This window comes from Patiria miniata, unplaced genomic scaffold, assembly GCF_015706575.1.
Source record: "Patiria miniata isolate m_02_andy unplaced genomic scaffold, ASM1570657v1 HiC_scaffold_29, whole genome shotgun sequence".
NCBI classification, from domain to species: Eukaryota; Metazoa; Echinodermata; class Asteroidea; order Valvatida; family Asterinidae; genus Patiria; species Patiria miniata.
The window spans coordinates 2030271-2045822 of record NW_024037068.1 but is presented as its reverse complement, the minus strand read 5'-3'; the positions used below and the strand labels follow the sequence as shown (position 1 = coordinate 2045822).

The following is a 15552-nucleotide window of genomic DNA, read 5'->3' as shown; positions in this document are numbered from 1 at the left end:
ATGTATTCCTGAGAAAAATTCATTGCACGGACCCTTTAATAAAGAAAGAGATGTGCATTACGGGTTGAAGACATCAGGTATGATTTACGCAGAAAGTCTTAAAACATGCTTGACAAAATGTGAAATATGTTTGCCCATTAATGAAAAGGAACGCTCGATTAACCCCTAACTACTGGCTCAGACGAAATTGAATACACAACGCGATACTTTGAATTTGAATGCATCTTTTACAGGGACGAGTGAAGCTAAAAGGTGATAGATTGCTCGGATAGTGAAATCGAATGATTCTTTTTGATTGTCGAATCACGACATGCGTGATCTTTCAATCTAAATTGAATGAACCAGACGTTAAATTGAATACAAACTTGGTGAAGTTGGGCGGGAAAACCTATATTACTGCCCTTCCAAAAGTATTTACTTACATAAATGTTTTCTCATGCCTCATACGTCTTTCCATAGCTTTTACCAATTTGTAACTATGAAGAAATCAACAAGATTCTATAATTATGGCTATACATGTTTGTTTGCTTTATTGATTCAAACTTGTTTTAAGTTGTTACAGAGCTGGACTGTTTTGTTGTGTATTAAACAAGCGAGATCGTTATCAGAAGTAATCAATACTTGTATTACATGTAACATATCTGTTCCTGTATACAGGGTGTCTCAACCCCCCCCCCCCCAAAAAAAAAAAAACCCACCCAATACCTAACCCTCATAGCGCACTCTTTTCACAGCTTTAAAAAAGGGCATATTTACATGTACATCGCAAATATCGATATACATATCTGGAGATAGTTCATTAGCTTTTCAACAATTTCAATTTTTTTTCAGTCGGGTAGATTTGATTGCGTTATGGCCTATTGAAAACTAGGGCCACTATTTCATTTTGTCCACGGCAACTGAGTGATATCGTGACTGCCACAATAAGAACACGGGCCGGCACTTACACCAGAGAAAGAGGCTACCAAGAAGAGGGCAGAGCAGAACAGCAAACATCTAAGAAATCCTTTCAGCGACTACCATTTCCTCCAGAAGGAGAAATGACCATTGTTACAAAAAAAGAACCAAATAAAGAAAGATTATAAAATAAAGTTAGCAAAATAACCCTCATCCCAAATCCATATATAATAAATGGCAATGAAGACCGTGGACAAAACGAAAAATCGGCTGAACGCTTTTGAATTGGCCAGAACTCAATAAATATTTATACGATTGGAAAGATTTTTTCGATGTTGAAAAGCTTATGAACTATACTCTCCAAATATGTATCGATATTTGCGATGCATGTTTTGAAAAAGCTGTGAAACAAGGGGGCGCTTTGAGGGTTCGTCATTTTGGGACACCCTGTACATGTATTACCATGCCAGGACATAATTTACTGAAAATCCTTAAGTGAAAATACTTCAAACATTCAGGACAGCTTTGTCATCATTGTGCCTATCTCACTGATATGACCGACTCACTGATATGACTGACTTACTGGCTGACTCGCTGACTCCCCACGTGACTAATTGGGCAGTGCTATTGTATAGGAGAAACCTGTGATGCCAAAGAATGAAGACCGGATGCATGGAAATGCTTCCAGTGACATATATAGACATTCTGAATCAACTAGGTAGAAGTTTTTGGAGGTCTGGGACCAGACTTGACTAGTCTTGTTTTGAAAATATTGACCTGCTTTTTAGGGGCTGTCAATTAAGTACACACGCACAAAATGCTGACTTTTTAGATCCCCCTCCACCTGTACCATAGGCATTGCATAAATCGAGACCAAAAAGATACACGTGGTGTGCATGGTCTCTGAACGTTGATGATCTCTATAGGCGTTTACCGGTGGTGGAACTAGGAAGATAAATCTAAATAGTGGGGCCGGGAGTGAAGGGTACGATTTTCAGACTGGTCCTGGTAGGTATTAAACACAAATTATCGCTCTGCCTATGTACCCTTTGGCTTGGACCCCCGTACGCATGCGCAATGCTACCCCCTTCCCCCACCAGTTTCGTGTGAACATGTACACACATTATGGACGGCCCTTAGAGGGTTTGCCTGAAAGTGCACTTGTATTGTCCATGCAATGTCATATAACGTTGATATTGCTGTAAACTAGGCAGTGACTGAACATAAACTCTAACCCTCTGATCTGTTGTCGTTTGCAGATTTTTCCAATCAATTAACCCCATATTTCTGAACTGTATGCCCCAAACGTCCGGCCAGGCCCGTTGCCAAGGGGGTGGGGGGCCCTGGTGGGGCCGGGCCCCCCTTGGCGAGCACTTGGCCCCCAACAGCAAAAAGCCATACATACATTTTTGTATTTTTTTATGGTAGTGGGCCCCCCTAGTTGGTACTATGCCCCCCCCCCCCTTGATGCTCAGGGCTGGCGACAGGCCTGCGTCTGTTTAAACACTCTTCAAGTGTCCATACAATGGTTAAAAAGGTTGGCAAGTGAGATACACAGGTGTATGTCAATGACTAACCTGAATAAATAAAACAGCAATTTCATGGGCCTTTTGAAAACATAAGTAGAAAACAGCAGGCGTCCCGTTTCCTTGGAGGGTAATAAAATAATGTGACCAATTAGGAAGGTCATCCTTACGACTGCTATTACAAGTACAGTCCAGTCTTGTTAATACAAACTCGTTCGGACCTAGCCAAATTGTTTGTTATATCAGAATTTTGTATTAAGAGGAACATCAGTTCCATTCATTATGCACATAAATGCACAGCCTGGACTAAGGCTTTATGTTTGTTTTAACCAGAATTTTGTATTAACAGAGTTTGTACTAATGAGATTTGACTGTATTTCATGTTTCCATCAGAACAAGAAAAACCCTGGGGTTTATGCCAACTATGCATGGCCAAGAGAAGATAGAAAATGAAACACGGAGAATAAATCAGGATTTATATTTATCAAACAAATTGAGGACACAATTGACTGCAGCTCGACTGGAATTTTTGTATTCAAAATACACAAATAAAAAAAGCTACGAGTCCTAGGATTGGTAGCCATCATGTTGGCGTAGGTGGTATCGTTCCTTTCAGGTACCAGAATGGAGACTTGTACAGGCATAAACTCTGCAATAGAAACAGCACGAGAAAAGATAACACAAGGTTACTCCATTATTCATTAGATTTTTTTGCCCCAGCTTGCCCCCCCCCCCAGTTTTCTCCCAACACTTTATTAAACAAATAGATTAAATATACACTGTAATTGTTTTCTTCGCTGTACATTGGTACTTTGGTAGATAAAACACGCCACACATGCATTTATATACAGCCGTAGATAGTGTGCAGCCAACGTCTTTGTACGTTTGTTATACATTTGTTATACACCATTTTGCGGTTTGATACATTTCCCATTTACAAAAACAGCTACACTTTTAAGTTGCTCTAGTGGCTTATTTCTGGACCATTAACAATGGGCATGCACGCACGTACACAGGCTTAAGATTTTATTTTCATTGTCCTCCCCCCCCCCACTGGCTGGCATATTGGCACAATGCAGCTACAATCAATCACAATACAATGGCATTATTGTGAATTATTGGCATTATTGGGTTAGATGTGAAAAAGGGTACTCGCGCATCCGTGCTGAAAGGTGAACAGGACTGTTCTCAACTGGTCACCTGATTCCCTAAAAATCAAAAGGGCACTTGTCCAAGAAGGGCACCTGGGAAGTATGCAGTTCAATGCTGCTATTTTGGCGCAACGCAATCACAATAGAGTGACTGTAGCAAGGTCATTTTTATTGTGGGGGAGGGGGGGGGGGGGACATGTGGACGTGTAAAAGTGTACTCGTCCATGCGCACTGAAAGGTAGGCAGGCTTCTTTTCACCAGTCAAAATCAGAAAGGCCAATCGTCCAAAACAAATGGCACTCTTTGAAAAGGGCACTCTTTGAAAAGGGCCCTCTTTGAAAAGGGCACTCTTTTAATACTGGCTGTAAAGCCACCGCAATAAGCCATTTGCGTGTTACCTACACCCTTTGGGATTTACATTTGAAAAACGTCTGGTACAATGACTTGCTCAGAATGCTTGGCACATTTTAACTGTGAATTCTCCAGACCAAAGACACTGTTGCTAACCACATGATTCGGGGCAAGCTCTTGCATAGTTACGTAAGAGACGCTCAGCACCAATACATCGTTCACAATGGGTGAGAATGGCACAAAGACACCAGACCATGACGGAGCTGGGGGTTGCTAGCATAAGGCTTGCCCCGAATCATGTGATATATTAACAGTCTCTTTGGTCGGGAGAATGCTAGGTTAAAACGTGCAAAGCATTGTATTAAGTCAGCGTTCCAGATTTTATTCAAATTTAACACGCAAATGGCTTATTACCATCTCTGCCCTCACAGGTACCCATTTACTCCTGGGTGCGGAGAAGCAATGAGTCACAAAGTGCCTTGCCCTAGGACTCTCCCACCATAACCCCCGCGTGGACTTGAACCCACAACCTGCAGCATTACCCACAGACCACCAGTTCAGTGCTCCAGATCATGAGGCTACGGCACTCCACTTTGAGGACCTAAATGTTTATTCTTCATTCACTACATGTGCTTGTTTTTGTGTCTTTTTCTTTTCTTCACCTTTATGAGTCTGTCAAATTCCAGCTTTGATGGTGGTTCCTTGCCCAGAACTTCCTTGAAACGATCAGAGAACTGGTTGCGACGGTGTTTGAAACTTTCCCGGAACATGTCAAAGATGACAGCACGGAACTAAATATGCCAAAAATAAAACAAACAGTTAGAAAAGAACCAAGCATAAGTGAAAAGACAAGGAGTTTGTTTTACCAGGCAGCATTTGTAATGATCCCAAAAGAAATTCAGGTTATTATTGTAACCACAAAAAAAAAATATAAAAATAAAATTAAAATATACATGGCATATATATATATATTAACCCTTTCCTTGCCATGAGCGACTTTTGTCGACAAGAAGTACCCCTGTGCTGATTCCCATGGGAAACCACACACAGAACACCCTCAACACAGATATATTTACTACTTTTCAGAAAGGCTGCATGTTGATATGTTTGGCCGCCCATACATCAACTGTATACCAGCTGAAAGAGTATTTTCGGATCGTTCTAATGGTGTAGTTTATTCATAGTGTTACCATTACAAAAAATTAAGAAAAGTGCTTCAGAAGTATCCACGCACAATTTGAGGTATGGAGTGCCATTTGGTCATGTGGTGAAATGGCTTGCAGTTTGATAAATGGGACCAGATGAACAAAAATGCATAACTTTCTTATATTTGCATATATGGACTTCATTTTTACATCACATAAAAGAGTATGGTTCAAGGAACAAACTTTACACACAACACCTATGATTTTAATCACTCCTTGGCAGTGAAAGTCTGGGTTGAAAAAAAGTGAGTTTTTGACTTGTGGTTATTTTTTTCACGCTCTAGTGATTTCGGCATGACTGACCAAATAATTTGGTCCTAGGGAAAGCCAAGTCAGTAAACAATGTGGTAATGAAAGGGTTAAATAATAAAAACATAAATAAAACCTACCTTGTCTAAAGAATCTCCACAGTCACAGAATCCAAACAGTTTCTTATCCTCCATAGAATTATTGGATGGCCACTAAATATAAAGACATAGACAACAGTTTCTTACCCTCCATAGAATTATTGGATGGCCACTAAATATAAAGACATAGATGACAGTTTCTTATCCTCCATAGAATTATTGGATGGCCACTAAATATAAAGACATAGACAAGCTTGATGTATGTAACAACTGTAACATGTCATTATTTTTAGCTGCGGGATAGCAGCTCAACAAATCACCATGTCTCTCCATTAGTCCGTTAGATAGTTTAATAGTCACAAACACTGTCTATAGCTCCTACATATTTTGACCGATTTCAACCAAACTTTGTCAAAGTATCAGTAGCCCAGCCCTAACATGTCATTTGACCCAACTGGGGTCAAGGCTCATCATGCAGTCACTGGTTCAAAACCTGCTTTTTTTTATTCAAAACACTTATCCTTCCAAAAATGACATGGCACAATCACGTGACTCATGCATGTGCATTGGTTATGGTCAGTGTCATCCAACCAACAAGCTGTGTGAACATGAGTTCGTTGGCCCGCAGCGCCCAAGATATATCCGATCCAGCTTGTTGATGAACAAAACATACCTTTACGTGTATACAAATGATCAATAAAGTTTAAGCAGATGAACAGCTTACAAAAACCTATACATGTAAATGAGGGAACCAAATGTTCCCAATGAAATGTATTTTTCAATCCTTTTCACATATGTGATGCGATCAAGCTAAATGTGTCGTTTGTCAACCCCTAGTCAAACAATTTTTTATTACAGATTTGAAGAGAGCACAATCTCAGCCTTACTGCTGTGAAAATGCATGCTGATACCATCTTTAGTTCAAATATTATGGAAGTCGGAACATCAAGAGATGTGATGAAGTGATGTGATGAAGTGGCCCTATTTTGGCCTGTATCTCCAAATGAAAATTCCCAACAAACGACTCATGTAGCTTGATCCCATCACATATGGTTTTCTTGTAATCTTGTTCAACCACAAAAGGGGAAAAATCTAGTGCATTGTTGGATTCAGAAGGGTATAAACAAAACACTTGCAGCTGTGTTGGGTTTAATATAAAAGAAATCAAGTGTTTACCGGAATCTGCAGCAACGCAGCATTTATATCCACAGCACACTCTTCCAACATGGCATCAGATATCCCTTCGCCGAGTAAATCGCCCGGCGGCGTCTCCACCAATCTCATTTTGATGTGCCGCCGCATGTCCATCAAGCTCATGAGTGGCTGCTGCACAAACTTGTCCCGTAAAAAACACCGCAGTTCGTTCCTGACCGAGTCCTGACTGGGAATTCCGTTACTGGAGCTTGGCCCGTTCTGAACGACATGGGCGTTGCTTTCGGAAGATGCCGAGGCTGCTTGTAAAGGGTCCGCGGCTGAGTTTGTCTCCATGGGCTCTTCAGTATTTAACGCAGGTTCAGCCTGAAGCCTGCTGTTGGCCTCTGACGTTCCACAAGGAGTTCTAGAACCTGGATTGCTATTTTGCGCTTTAGCGGGATTTGCATTTTCCTGTTGGGTGAGGCTTTTAGTCCGGGCGCGGCCGCGGGCGACCTTGACGCGTTCCTGACCTGACATGACTTCAACTGCCATGGAAACATATCAAGATGGTGAGAGGGGCAAACGGTTAAAATCACTGCTTCGTGACACTGATGATTGTTTGGTCCATGACATCATCATCATGATGTCATAGTAATAGGCACACCTCAGGGTTGATGCATGTTCAGAGTTTGAAGTTCATGCTGTGTACCATTGAGGAAAAAACTCACAGAAAATTATTGTACAGAAAAAACAAAAAGAAAAACCCAGAAGAAATCATACAAAACCAAAGGCTGATGGGGAATTAGCCCTATCACCCAAATGATTCTGTATCTTGTGTTTAAGGGCAAATTTGTGAGCATTATACCTGACAGTACATTAATCAATAGTCCAATTTAACCGTAACTCATTGAGTGCAGTTTTAGGCCAGTGTGCTGGATTTTCAAATACCATTTCCATAAGAAGGCATTACATTTACTGGTGTGTGTACATAACAAGTCTCATAAAAGTTGAATAATGAAGATTTTTTTGGAGGATATAGACCAACGCCGGCATGTTACCGCTGTACATTCGCGGATGCCCCCTCTTAATGCCAAAAGCATTGTCACAGCCATTGTACAAAGCAACAGCCCTATGACAGATTATCTGAACAAAACTTGCACAATGCTTTCGGCATTGAAGGGGACCTTAGGAATAGTGTGCTCGAAATGGTCTACAGAGCAAGGGTGAACTCATCAATAGTTTATTTACACTGAGTAGTAGCATCTGAATATTGTCATTAATTATCTAGGACCTAGATAATGTACCTGTTTGTGATGATTCTTTGCTGTCCCTTCCTTTGCCTTTCTTCTCTATTTCGTGCTTGGGAACTTTCAGAATTTTGGAAAGCCTTCAAAAAGAATCAACAATTAGGCAATTAATTGTAATTAGGAATATGAACCCCCCCCCCCCCCCAATGGGTTTTTAGCACAAAAAACATCGTCGTTAAATGCTACACTGGAAAATGTTCTCTCGGTGGACACAACGTTTAGCAAATTTAAGAGCAGCGAACTGCAAGAGAGAAAACAAAAAATCAACGAATGGACACCTGGACACCTATGGGTGTTCTCTCCAATAATCCCCTGGGAGTTAACATCATCACCATCATCATCATCATTACTCTTGATCACACGAACATTTAGCCTTTCACCAAGGCCATTGTGGCTTAACTTGACCCCCTCAGACAAAGCGGCGAAAATGCGAAGCAACTGGAGCGAGAGACCACACACCCGAGTGGCGAAGCCACGAGGGCCTTTTCTAACTTGTCAAGAAATTCTTATGTTTTTCTTTATAATCTCGATTTTTGCTACCCCAAAAGGGTAGCAAAATTCCAACCAATCATCAGCCTTTTAGTGCGTGCGTGGCTACTACCCGGACGCGTCGAGGCGCCCGGATGCTTGTACAAAGTTTAAAAAAAAAAAATGCGAGTCTAGTTTTCCATGAGATGGTGACCGCTTAATTGCTCTTACATTATCTTATTTTAATTTTACTTATAAAAGTATTTCAAGAAATTATTTGAGTGTATGAACTTGTTTTTCATCTGAACTTACAGTTATTTGCTCTTACGTTTTCCTTACTCACCCTTCTTTTAAAAATGGAAGCGACTAGGCAAAATCCGTGTTGTGATTGGTTAACCTTCAGCACTCTTCTAATTAGCATAAAAACTATGAATAATTCAACAAAATCAAGTTGGGAAAGGCCTCGTGGCTTTGCCACTCGTGCGTGCTGACTTAATCTTTGCTCTAGAGCGGCGGTCTTCGCTGGCCTTGGCGAAAGGCTAACGAACTGTGGGCATGTACCACTGTACTGTTCTTCCTCTCAATGACTTCGCGTGGTAGCATGAATACATTTACATATCTAAATGCCCTTTGCAGACAGTTTTAATCTCATTCAGCATTTACAGTGGGAACCAATAAGCCAGTTCGGTGTTCCAACTGCGCCTGAGCACATCAAGATTTTTCACAATTTTTTTTTGGGGGGGGGATAAACAATTTGCCATATGCGTGCCAAAATCATAGCACATACCAATTAAAGAAACTGTCTTTTTTCTGAAGTAAGCACAAAATTTCAAACAGTTTGGACAGCAAAGGGTTTTTAGGTGTTTTGTATACCGTAACTTTTGTGTGAACAAAAGTTTACATCGTTTTGTATTTATTACATGAAAAATCGCAGAATTGCAGATTTGGTTACCACGTCCTTTATAGACTTACATGTAATACATGCGTTTATCTGCAGTGTTTATCCGTAAGTAAAAATCTTCAAATCTTGTTATGCACATGCGCAATTGGAATACCGATTTCTAAGCTGGTTTAAAACCTTGTCTTAGTCAGTTAAATGTGTATTTAAGCTCGGATTTGAGTGAAACCTGGTTGAGCCAGGATGTATACATACTGCTGGAATTTAGCATCCCACAGCATCTGCTGTCTCTGTGTGACATCCTCGTGGTGCAAGACAAACTCACTGTCATACACCAGAGCAAACTCCCAGCCCTGGTTGATCTTGGGCCGAGCCATCTGCTCCAGAATGTCTTTCATGTCCTCAGACGGCAACTAAATCAAACAAACAGGTCAACCCAATAGGGTAATGATATTTTAAAAAGTTCAAGAATGTTAAGATAGATGGGAAGGATGTTCGATGGAATCAGAAATGACCAAACACGATGACAATTCTTGTATATTTATTACAAGTGTCAACAAAATATCGGAGTTGTAATTGAGTAACTCACAATTTATCACAAGTTAAATAACAAATCCATGGCATTCTAGTTACAATGTGAAAAAAAAAATCCAAATCAACAGAATTTCTGCAATTAGAAAAGTCAGTATATGGCTGGATTGTTACAAGATTGTTACAAGATTTCATTAAATCCCACAGGAAAATTTTGACGAATCTCGCACCTGCAAATTACTGAGTAAACAATCTAGAAGTATTTATTGATTTGAAAAGTAACCTTTGTTATGGAGGCAACTTCTTTCCTCACAATGCAGCGACTCTGGGTAAATTTCCACATCTAAAAACAAGGCATAAAAAATGTATTAGAAATCTAACTGTATTGTGTGTGAATTAGTTGAGGATAACAATGTAGCTGGAAATTGAGCATTCACTTCAGTTGTGATAATACTCAGTGTGTTACCTCCCGAGAGAAAGTTGGAAAAAATCACTCTGGTGGGACTCGAACCCACGACCTCCTGCTTTCTAGTGTAGACATCTTACCACTCGACCAATGAGCTTACGTCGGTGAAGGGCAAAACCTAACATTGATTTACATCTCCCCGAAGCAAAAACTCCATCTTAGGCCAAAAAGAAAGTCTCCGGTTTCTGGTCTGCGTGCGCGTCGCCGAAGCCATGCGCGTAGGCAAAGTTAAATAGTTTTTTTTAATATACATGTAAGATGATGTCTCAAAACCGCCAAACTCACTGGTTTGACTGGAATCCTTCTGCTGCACAATTTAAACGTGTTTTTAGATGGGGTTACGATCGAGTATAAGCTTTGTGTGGCCTCTCTGAGCTCCCATATATTTTGCATTAAATTTAGTCGGACACCATTTGCAGACGGTGTGGTAATTTTGTAATTATGTGTCTGGAAGCCAGACTGAGGGAGCGATGGTCGTGTATCTGGAACCTGTAAACACTTTTTAATTAGCGCAATATGTAAGGGAGCAGACTATAATAACCAGGCCAGCAGCTCATGCATGATGTCATTGCATGGTCTAAGTTATAACGTTACTTCACTTTTCTCTGATTTTTGTCTTGACTATCCAAAGTTTCCAAAAAATGTTCGTGTCAGTCGAAATCGTAAGTGGGTGCAGAATTCTCAAGCCGTATGGCCTAACTGAGGTCACCTCAAGCTCCACTCTGAAGGATATTTTTGAGAGTTTTAACTGGGGATCGAAGCGTCATCTGTAACATCAGCCGACATTTGAAGAAAAAAAAGTGCAGGAAAAAAAAGAAAGCCCGCATCGCCGCACCACTTTTGGGGCAAGCTCCATACCAGAAACCGGAGACTTTTTTTGTTGGCCTTATGAATAATTGTGATAATACGTTCTGCTTAAAATGATGAGATTAAATGGAGCAATCCCAGTTTGATATTTCATAGGTTGCGTCATTGCTAGCTTCGTGACTTTGGGCATGATCCCTGGCTACATGACACATGCAGGTTTATGGCTTCTGACTAGCACCCCTTGAACAAAGACACTGACAATCTGGGGAACAACCAACAAAGGGCTGGACAGCTCAGTTTTAAACAATACAAGGGTTCGAGTCCCACCCAAGTAAGCTTGTAAAAATTTCTCACAGGCTCTTAGATTGTACTCAGAATGCAGTGCTAATGAAATCATGTTGATAAAAGGCAAAACTCAATCTTTAATATACATACAGTATTATTGATAGAGCACAGGATTTCATAATCATCATCATTAAATAAAGAATCAAACAATTAAAAAATGTACAAGATTTTTCAAAGTTGAACAAAGAAATTGACTGGAACGGACGCTTGAACCCATGACCTCCAGACTGCCATTCTGGTGCCCTACCAACTGAGCCATCCAGCCCCACGTTGGTGGTTCCCCAAGTTGGTGGTCCCCAAATAGTCAATATCTTTGTTCAAGGGACGCCAGTAAGATCTCCACTTGTTGAACTTACCAGAGTTGCTGACTCGAGTCATGTGACTTGGACTCGAGTCGGACTTGAGTCGCTATTTTTGTGACTTGTGACTTGACTTGTAAATACCAGCTTTGACTTGTGACTTGACTTGGACTTGCAAACAATGACTTGTGACTTGACTTGGGATTGCAAAAAATGACTTGTTACCAACGCAAGTCAGACGCTAGGTCTGCTGTTTGTAAAATATGTGGATCCACTGTCACTGATGGCCCAAACACAACGAGCAATTTCGTGCGGCACCTTAAAACCCACGATGAGCGGTGAGTAGTTGCTCTGTGACTTTTTCGGGGGGGGGGGGGGGGGGGCTTAACCGCGAATAGATTTTCGGTCATTCTGGGCTGCGTACAAACTCTTGCTTCATATGGCTATTGAATCTAAATAACTTCTAGCCTCTAGTACTTGAAAATCTGCCCTAGACAGAATGTATATTTTCCCTAATTCCAGATCGGGCATGTCTGCATGTAAAGCTCCATGGTAACAATACAAAGTCTTTTTTTTCATGTCATCTCAACATTTATTTCTACAATGTAAAGTACATTTATTAAAGTATACAAAGGGCTAATATCCCAGATATGTGATAAACTACAAGAATAGTAATTGCAACACATTGAAAAAGGGGAATTAAGGAGGCATGTTCAAAATAACTCGTAAGTTGACGCCAGGTTCTTTTAGCTTATTACAGCTGGACAAAATAATGTGCAACTTGACGTGTTCTTGGACAAAGATACTTGTGACTTGACTTGTGTTTAGACCAAATGACTTGTGACTTGACTTGTGACTGGACCTAATGACTTGTGACTTGACTTGTGACTGGACCTAATGACTTGTAACTTGACTTGGACTTGCAAACAATGACTTGTGACTCGACTTGGACTTGCAAAAAATGACTTGCTGCCACCTCTGGAACTTACCACATAGTCTCTGCCTCGGCAAAGTATATCAGCCGGAACACCACTGATGGGACTGGTGCTATCTTTGGGATACAATACATCACTGGAGTAGAAAAATAAGATTACATAAGATTAAAAAAGAGTCGGGTTGGCGTAATGGTACCTTCCTTGCCTTCCACCTCCATGGCCAGGGTTCGAATCCTACCCAGGCTTCAGTCCCTACCGCATTCTGTGGTGTAATTTCCCCAGATGAACTGCCTGATACAGTTTTCGATTATGCATAGCTTGAACTAATACACCTCCACAATCAGCCAAAACAAATTCACATTTGGGTAATTCCATAAATTAGGGGTCCAAACTTGTGACATTTTGGTTTCTCTGTTACACCGTGAACCATTCAGCGTTTTTGCATGTAACAATGTTATAACTTCATGAAACAGTTTGTAGATTGTACAGTACACTATACTGTTTATATATAATATACTATTCAAATCTTCAAAATGTTTCATTAAGCTGTTATAACATTACGTGCAAAAAACCTGAATGGTTCACGGTGTAACAGAGAAACCAAAATGTCACAAGTTTGGACCCCTGATTTATGGAATTACCCATTTACTGGCAACATTACAGTCTGAAATTGTGACAATATATTTTACACATATTAAGGATCAAAATGTTTGAAAGAAACTGCAAATTCAAAATTCAAAAATAAATCTGACACCCAATTCTTTTCCTTTGTGGCAGTATCTCAATTTAAGGCTGTCTTGTTATAACTCTTGTTTTAATATTAGTGTTTAATGTCACATGGGACTAATTCTCTTTTTGAAGTCCTGTCCACTTCAGCCTGATTTCAACTCACGTCACATGCAAGACATGTAACATAGAAAATCATACACTGCATCTGAATTACGGCTATGACTGGTGACAACACGTGTGTCTATGGAAGCAGCTGAATTAACTTTCCATAGACGCGTGTGGCACTGCTAGCCGCAGCCAAGTAATTAGAACACAACCACATCAGCGAAACCAGGTGAAGCTCTTATACCTTTTGACCACCCAGCATCCCTGGACCAGCATAGCCACTTGTTGTACGGCTCTCAGAACGGCTGTCGCATCGGGCGCTCCTGGTAAGATGGTCAGTAACTGGGAGAACCTCAAGGATTTAGCTGGTGAAAAGAAACGTTGGTTACAAACAATGGCCATTACTTGCCGGACATCCAGAGCCATGTAGAAAACTGATTGTGTTTGTGTCTACAGCAGAAGGGGGGGGGGGGTTAAGCTGTGTTATTTTGCCAATGATCACAGTTAGAAGGAGGCACAAGGGTGGATTTTTACTGTCCCAAGTCTTCATAAATTACTGAAACACAAAAACTCCAATATCTTTATAAACATATTTCAAACAATTTTCATAGTTTTACCAATATTTATAGCAATTTCCTGTTCCTGTTTTATCCAACCTAGTCTCATGGACAATATATAAATCAGAATTCCCACAGAAATCTCAAAATGAAATTTCATTTTTTTCCCATGACTTTTCTAGGACAAATTTCATTTTTTTCCCATGACTTTTCTAGGACAAATTTCATTTTTTTCCCATGACTTTTCTAGGACAAATTTCATTTTTTTCCCCATGACTTTTCTAGGACAAAATTAGGACTTTCCAATACCCATTTCTATCTTTGTTTTTGCATCTTAGGAGCCTATTGCTCTATAGGTGAAGGACAACACTCCCTTTCAGCCTTCCAGTTTGACACAAGACCACTGAATACCACAAAAGCATGACAGTGGTGCATTGATCATGCAACAAATATAGAGCATACATGCATAAAGAGAAAGCATAGTAAACTGGATTGTAAACTGGAAGACTGCCATAGCCTTTTATACAACACTTGAATAAATCCCCGTCATCTGATTGGTGGATCGTTGATCACATGTCATTGAATTATTCGTACCAACGCGCGGCGCGCGGCGCGCGGCGCGCGCGCGGCGCGCAGCGCACAGTGCAATGGAAGTTCTATCGCACGGTGAATAGAACTTCCATTGCACGGTGACACTGCTGCTGGTGGTGGCGCTGTTTTAAATCGAGATACATGTAAATTGAATATGACTGTTCTTAATCTGTTGAACAGTTTGCATTAATATAAATACAAGCTGATTTACCCGATCATAGATCGGGTAGGGCGTAGTGTTGGGGATGAAAATGTTGGGAGTTAAATGGGGATATAGTTGGGGAGACATGCAGTTATAGAAAAGCAATTTCTGAGGTGTGATGTGAGGCAATTTCTGACCACTAAAACCAATTTCAGCAAAAGATCACCTTTTTAAGTTTTGAGTTTTGAGTAATTGAATCAGCTACATGTATTCTGAGCAATAGAATCATTGTTGTAGGTTACAATTTTTATTCAGGGAAGAAAAAGCGGGGGGGGGGGGGGGGGACCAAACAATTTCCCCCGCTTTAAAATGGGGGGTGGGTTCCCCCTGTCCCCCGTCAATTTACGCACATGATAATTATGTACCATGGCAACTGTCTGTAATAAATGTTCCCGTTGGTCTGTTAAATTGGCATTTTGTGAGGCAGTCGCATTTGGAAAACGCAGTGAAAAGGTTACCGTAGTACACAGGCGAAGGCTGATTGTACAGTTTTGACAATAAATCATAATGCAATAAAACGTGAAAGTGTCATTTGAAATGAAAAAATGGAGAGTTACCAAAACATTACAAACGGTCTGAATCATGGAGGAAGGTCATAATTAAGTTTCAGTATTGGACTCTTCAACAAACGTAAACTTGAACTTCTTACAATTTGCGAGACCGTCTGCGAGGAAAAAGTCGATTTAACTGTTATTTCAACC

General features: G+C 40.5%; 1 protein-coding gene across 2 annotated transcripts in view; it reads right to left on the bottom strand.

Annotated features, from left to right (window-relative positions):
- Positions 1-2881: 2881 nt before the first annotated feature.
- Positions 2882-15552, bottom strand: part of LOC119736044 (DNA-directed RNA polymerase III subunit RPC5-like) — a 31609-nt gene continuing 18938 nt past the window's right edge. The window contains exons 10-18 of one of the 2 annotated variants that reach the window (XM_038210045.1): positions 13746-13866; positions 12722-12803; positions 10099-10158; positions 9540-9697; positions 7916-7998; positions 6654-7156; positions 5520-5591; positions 4588-4716; positions 2882-3072 (exon numbers count right to left, since the gene is read on the bottom strand). In XM_038210045.1, coding sequence (XP_038065973.1) covers positions 3007-3072; positions 4588-4716; positions 5520-5591; positions 6654-7156; positions 7916-7998; positions 9540-9697; positions 10099-10158; positions 12722-12803; positions 13746-13866 — 1274 coding nt within the window. In that variant the 3' untranslated portion in view covers positions 2882-3006. Of the gene's footprint in view, positions 3073-4587; positions 4717-5519; positions 5592-5624; positions 5708-6653; positions 7157-7915; positions 7999-9539; positions 9698-10098; positions 10159-12721; positions 12804-13745; positions 13867-15552 lie in introns of those variants that run through there. The other variant, XM_038210046.1, reaches the window with a different exon arrangement.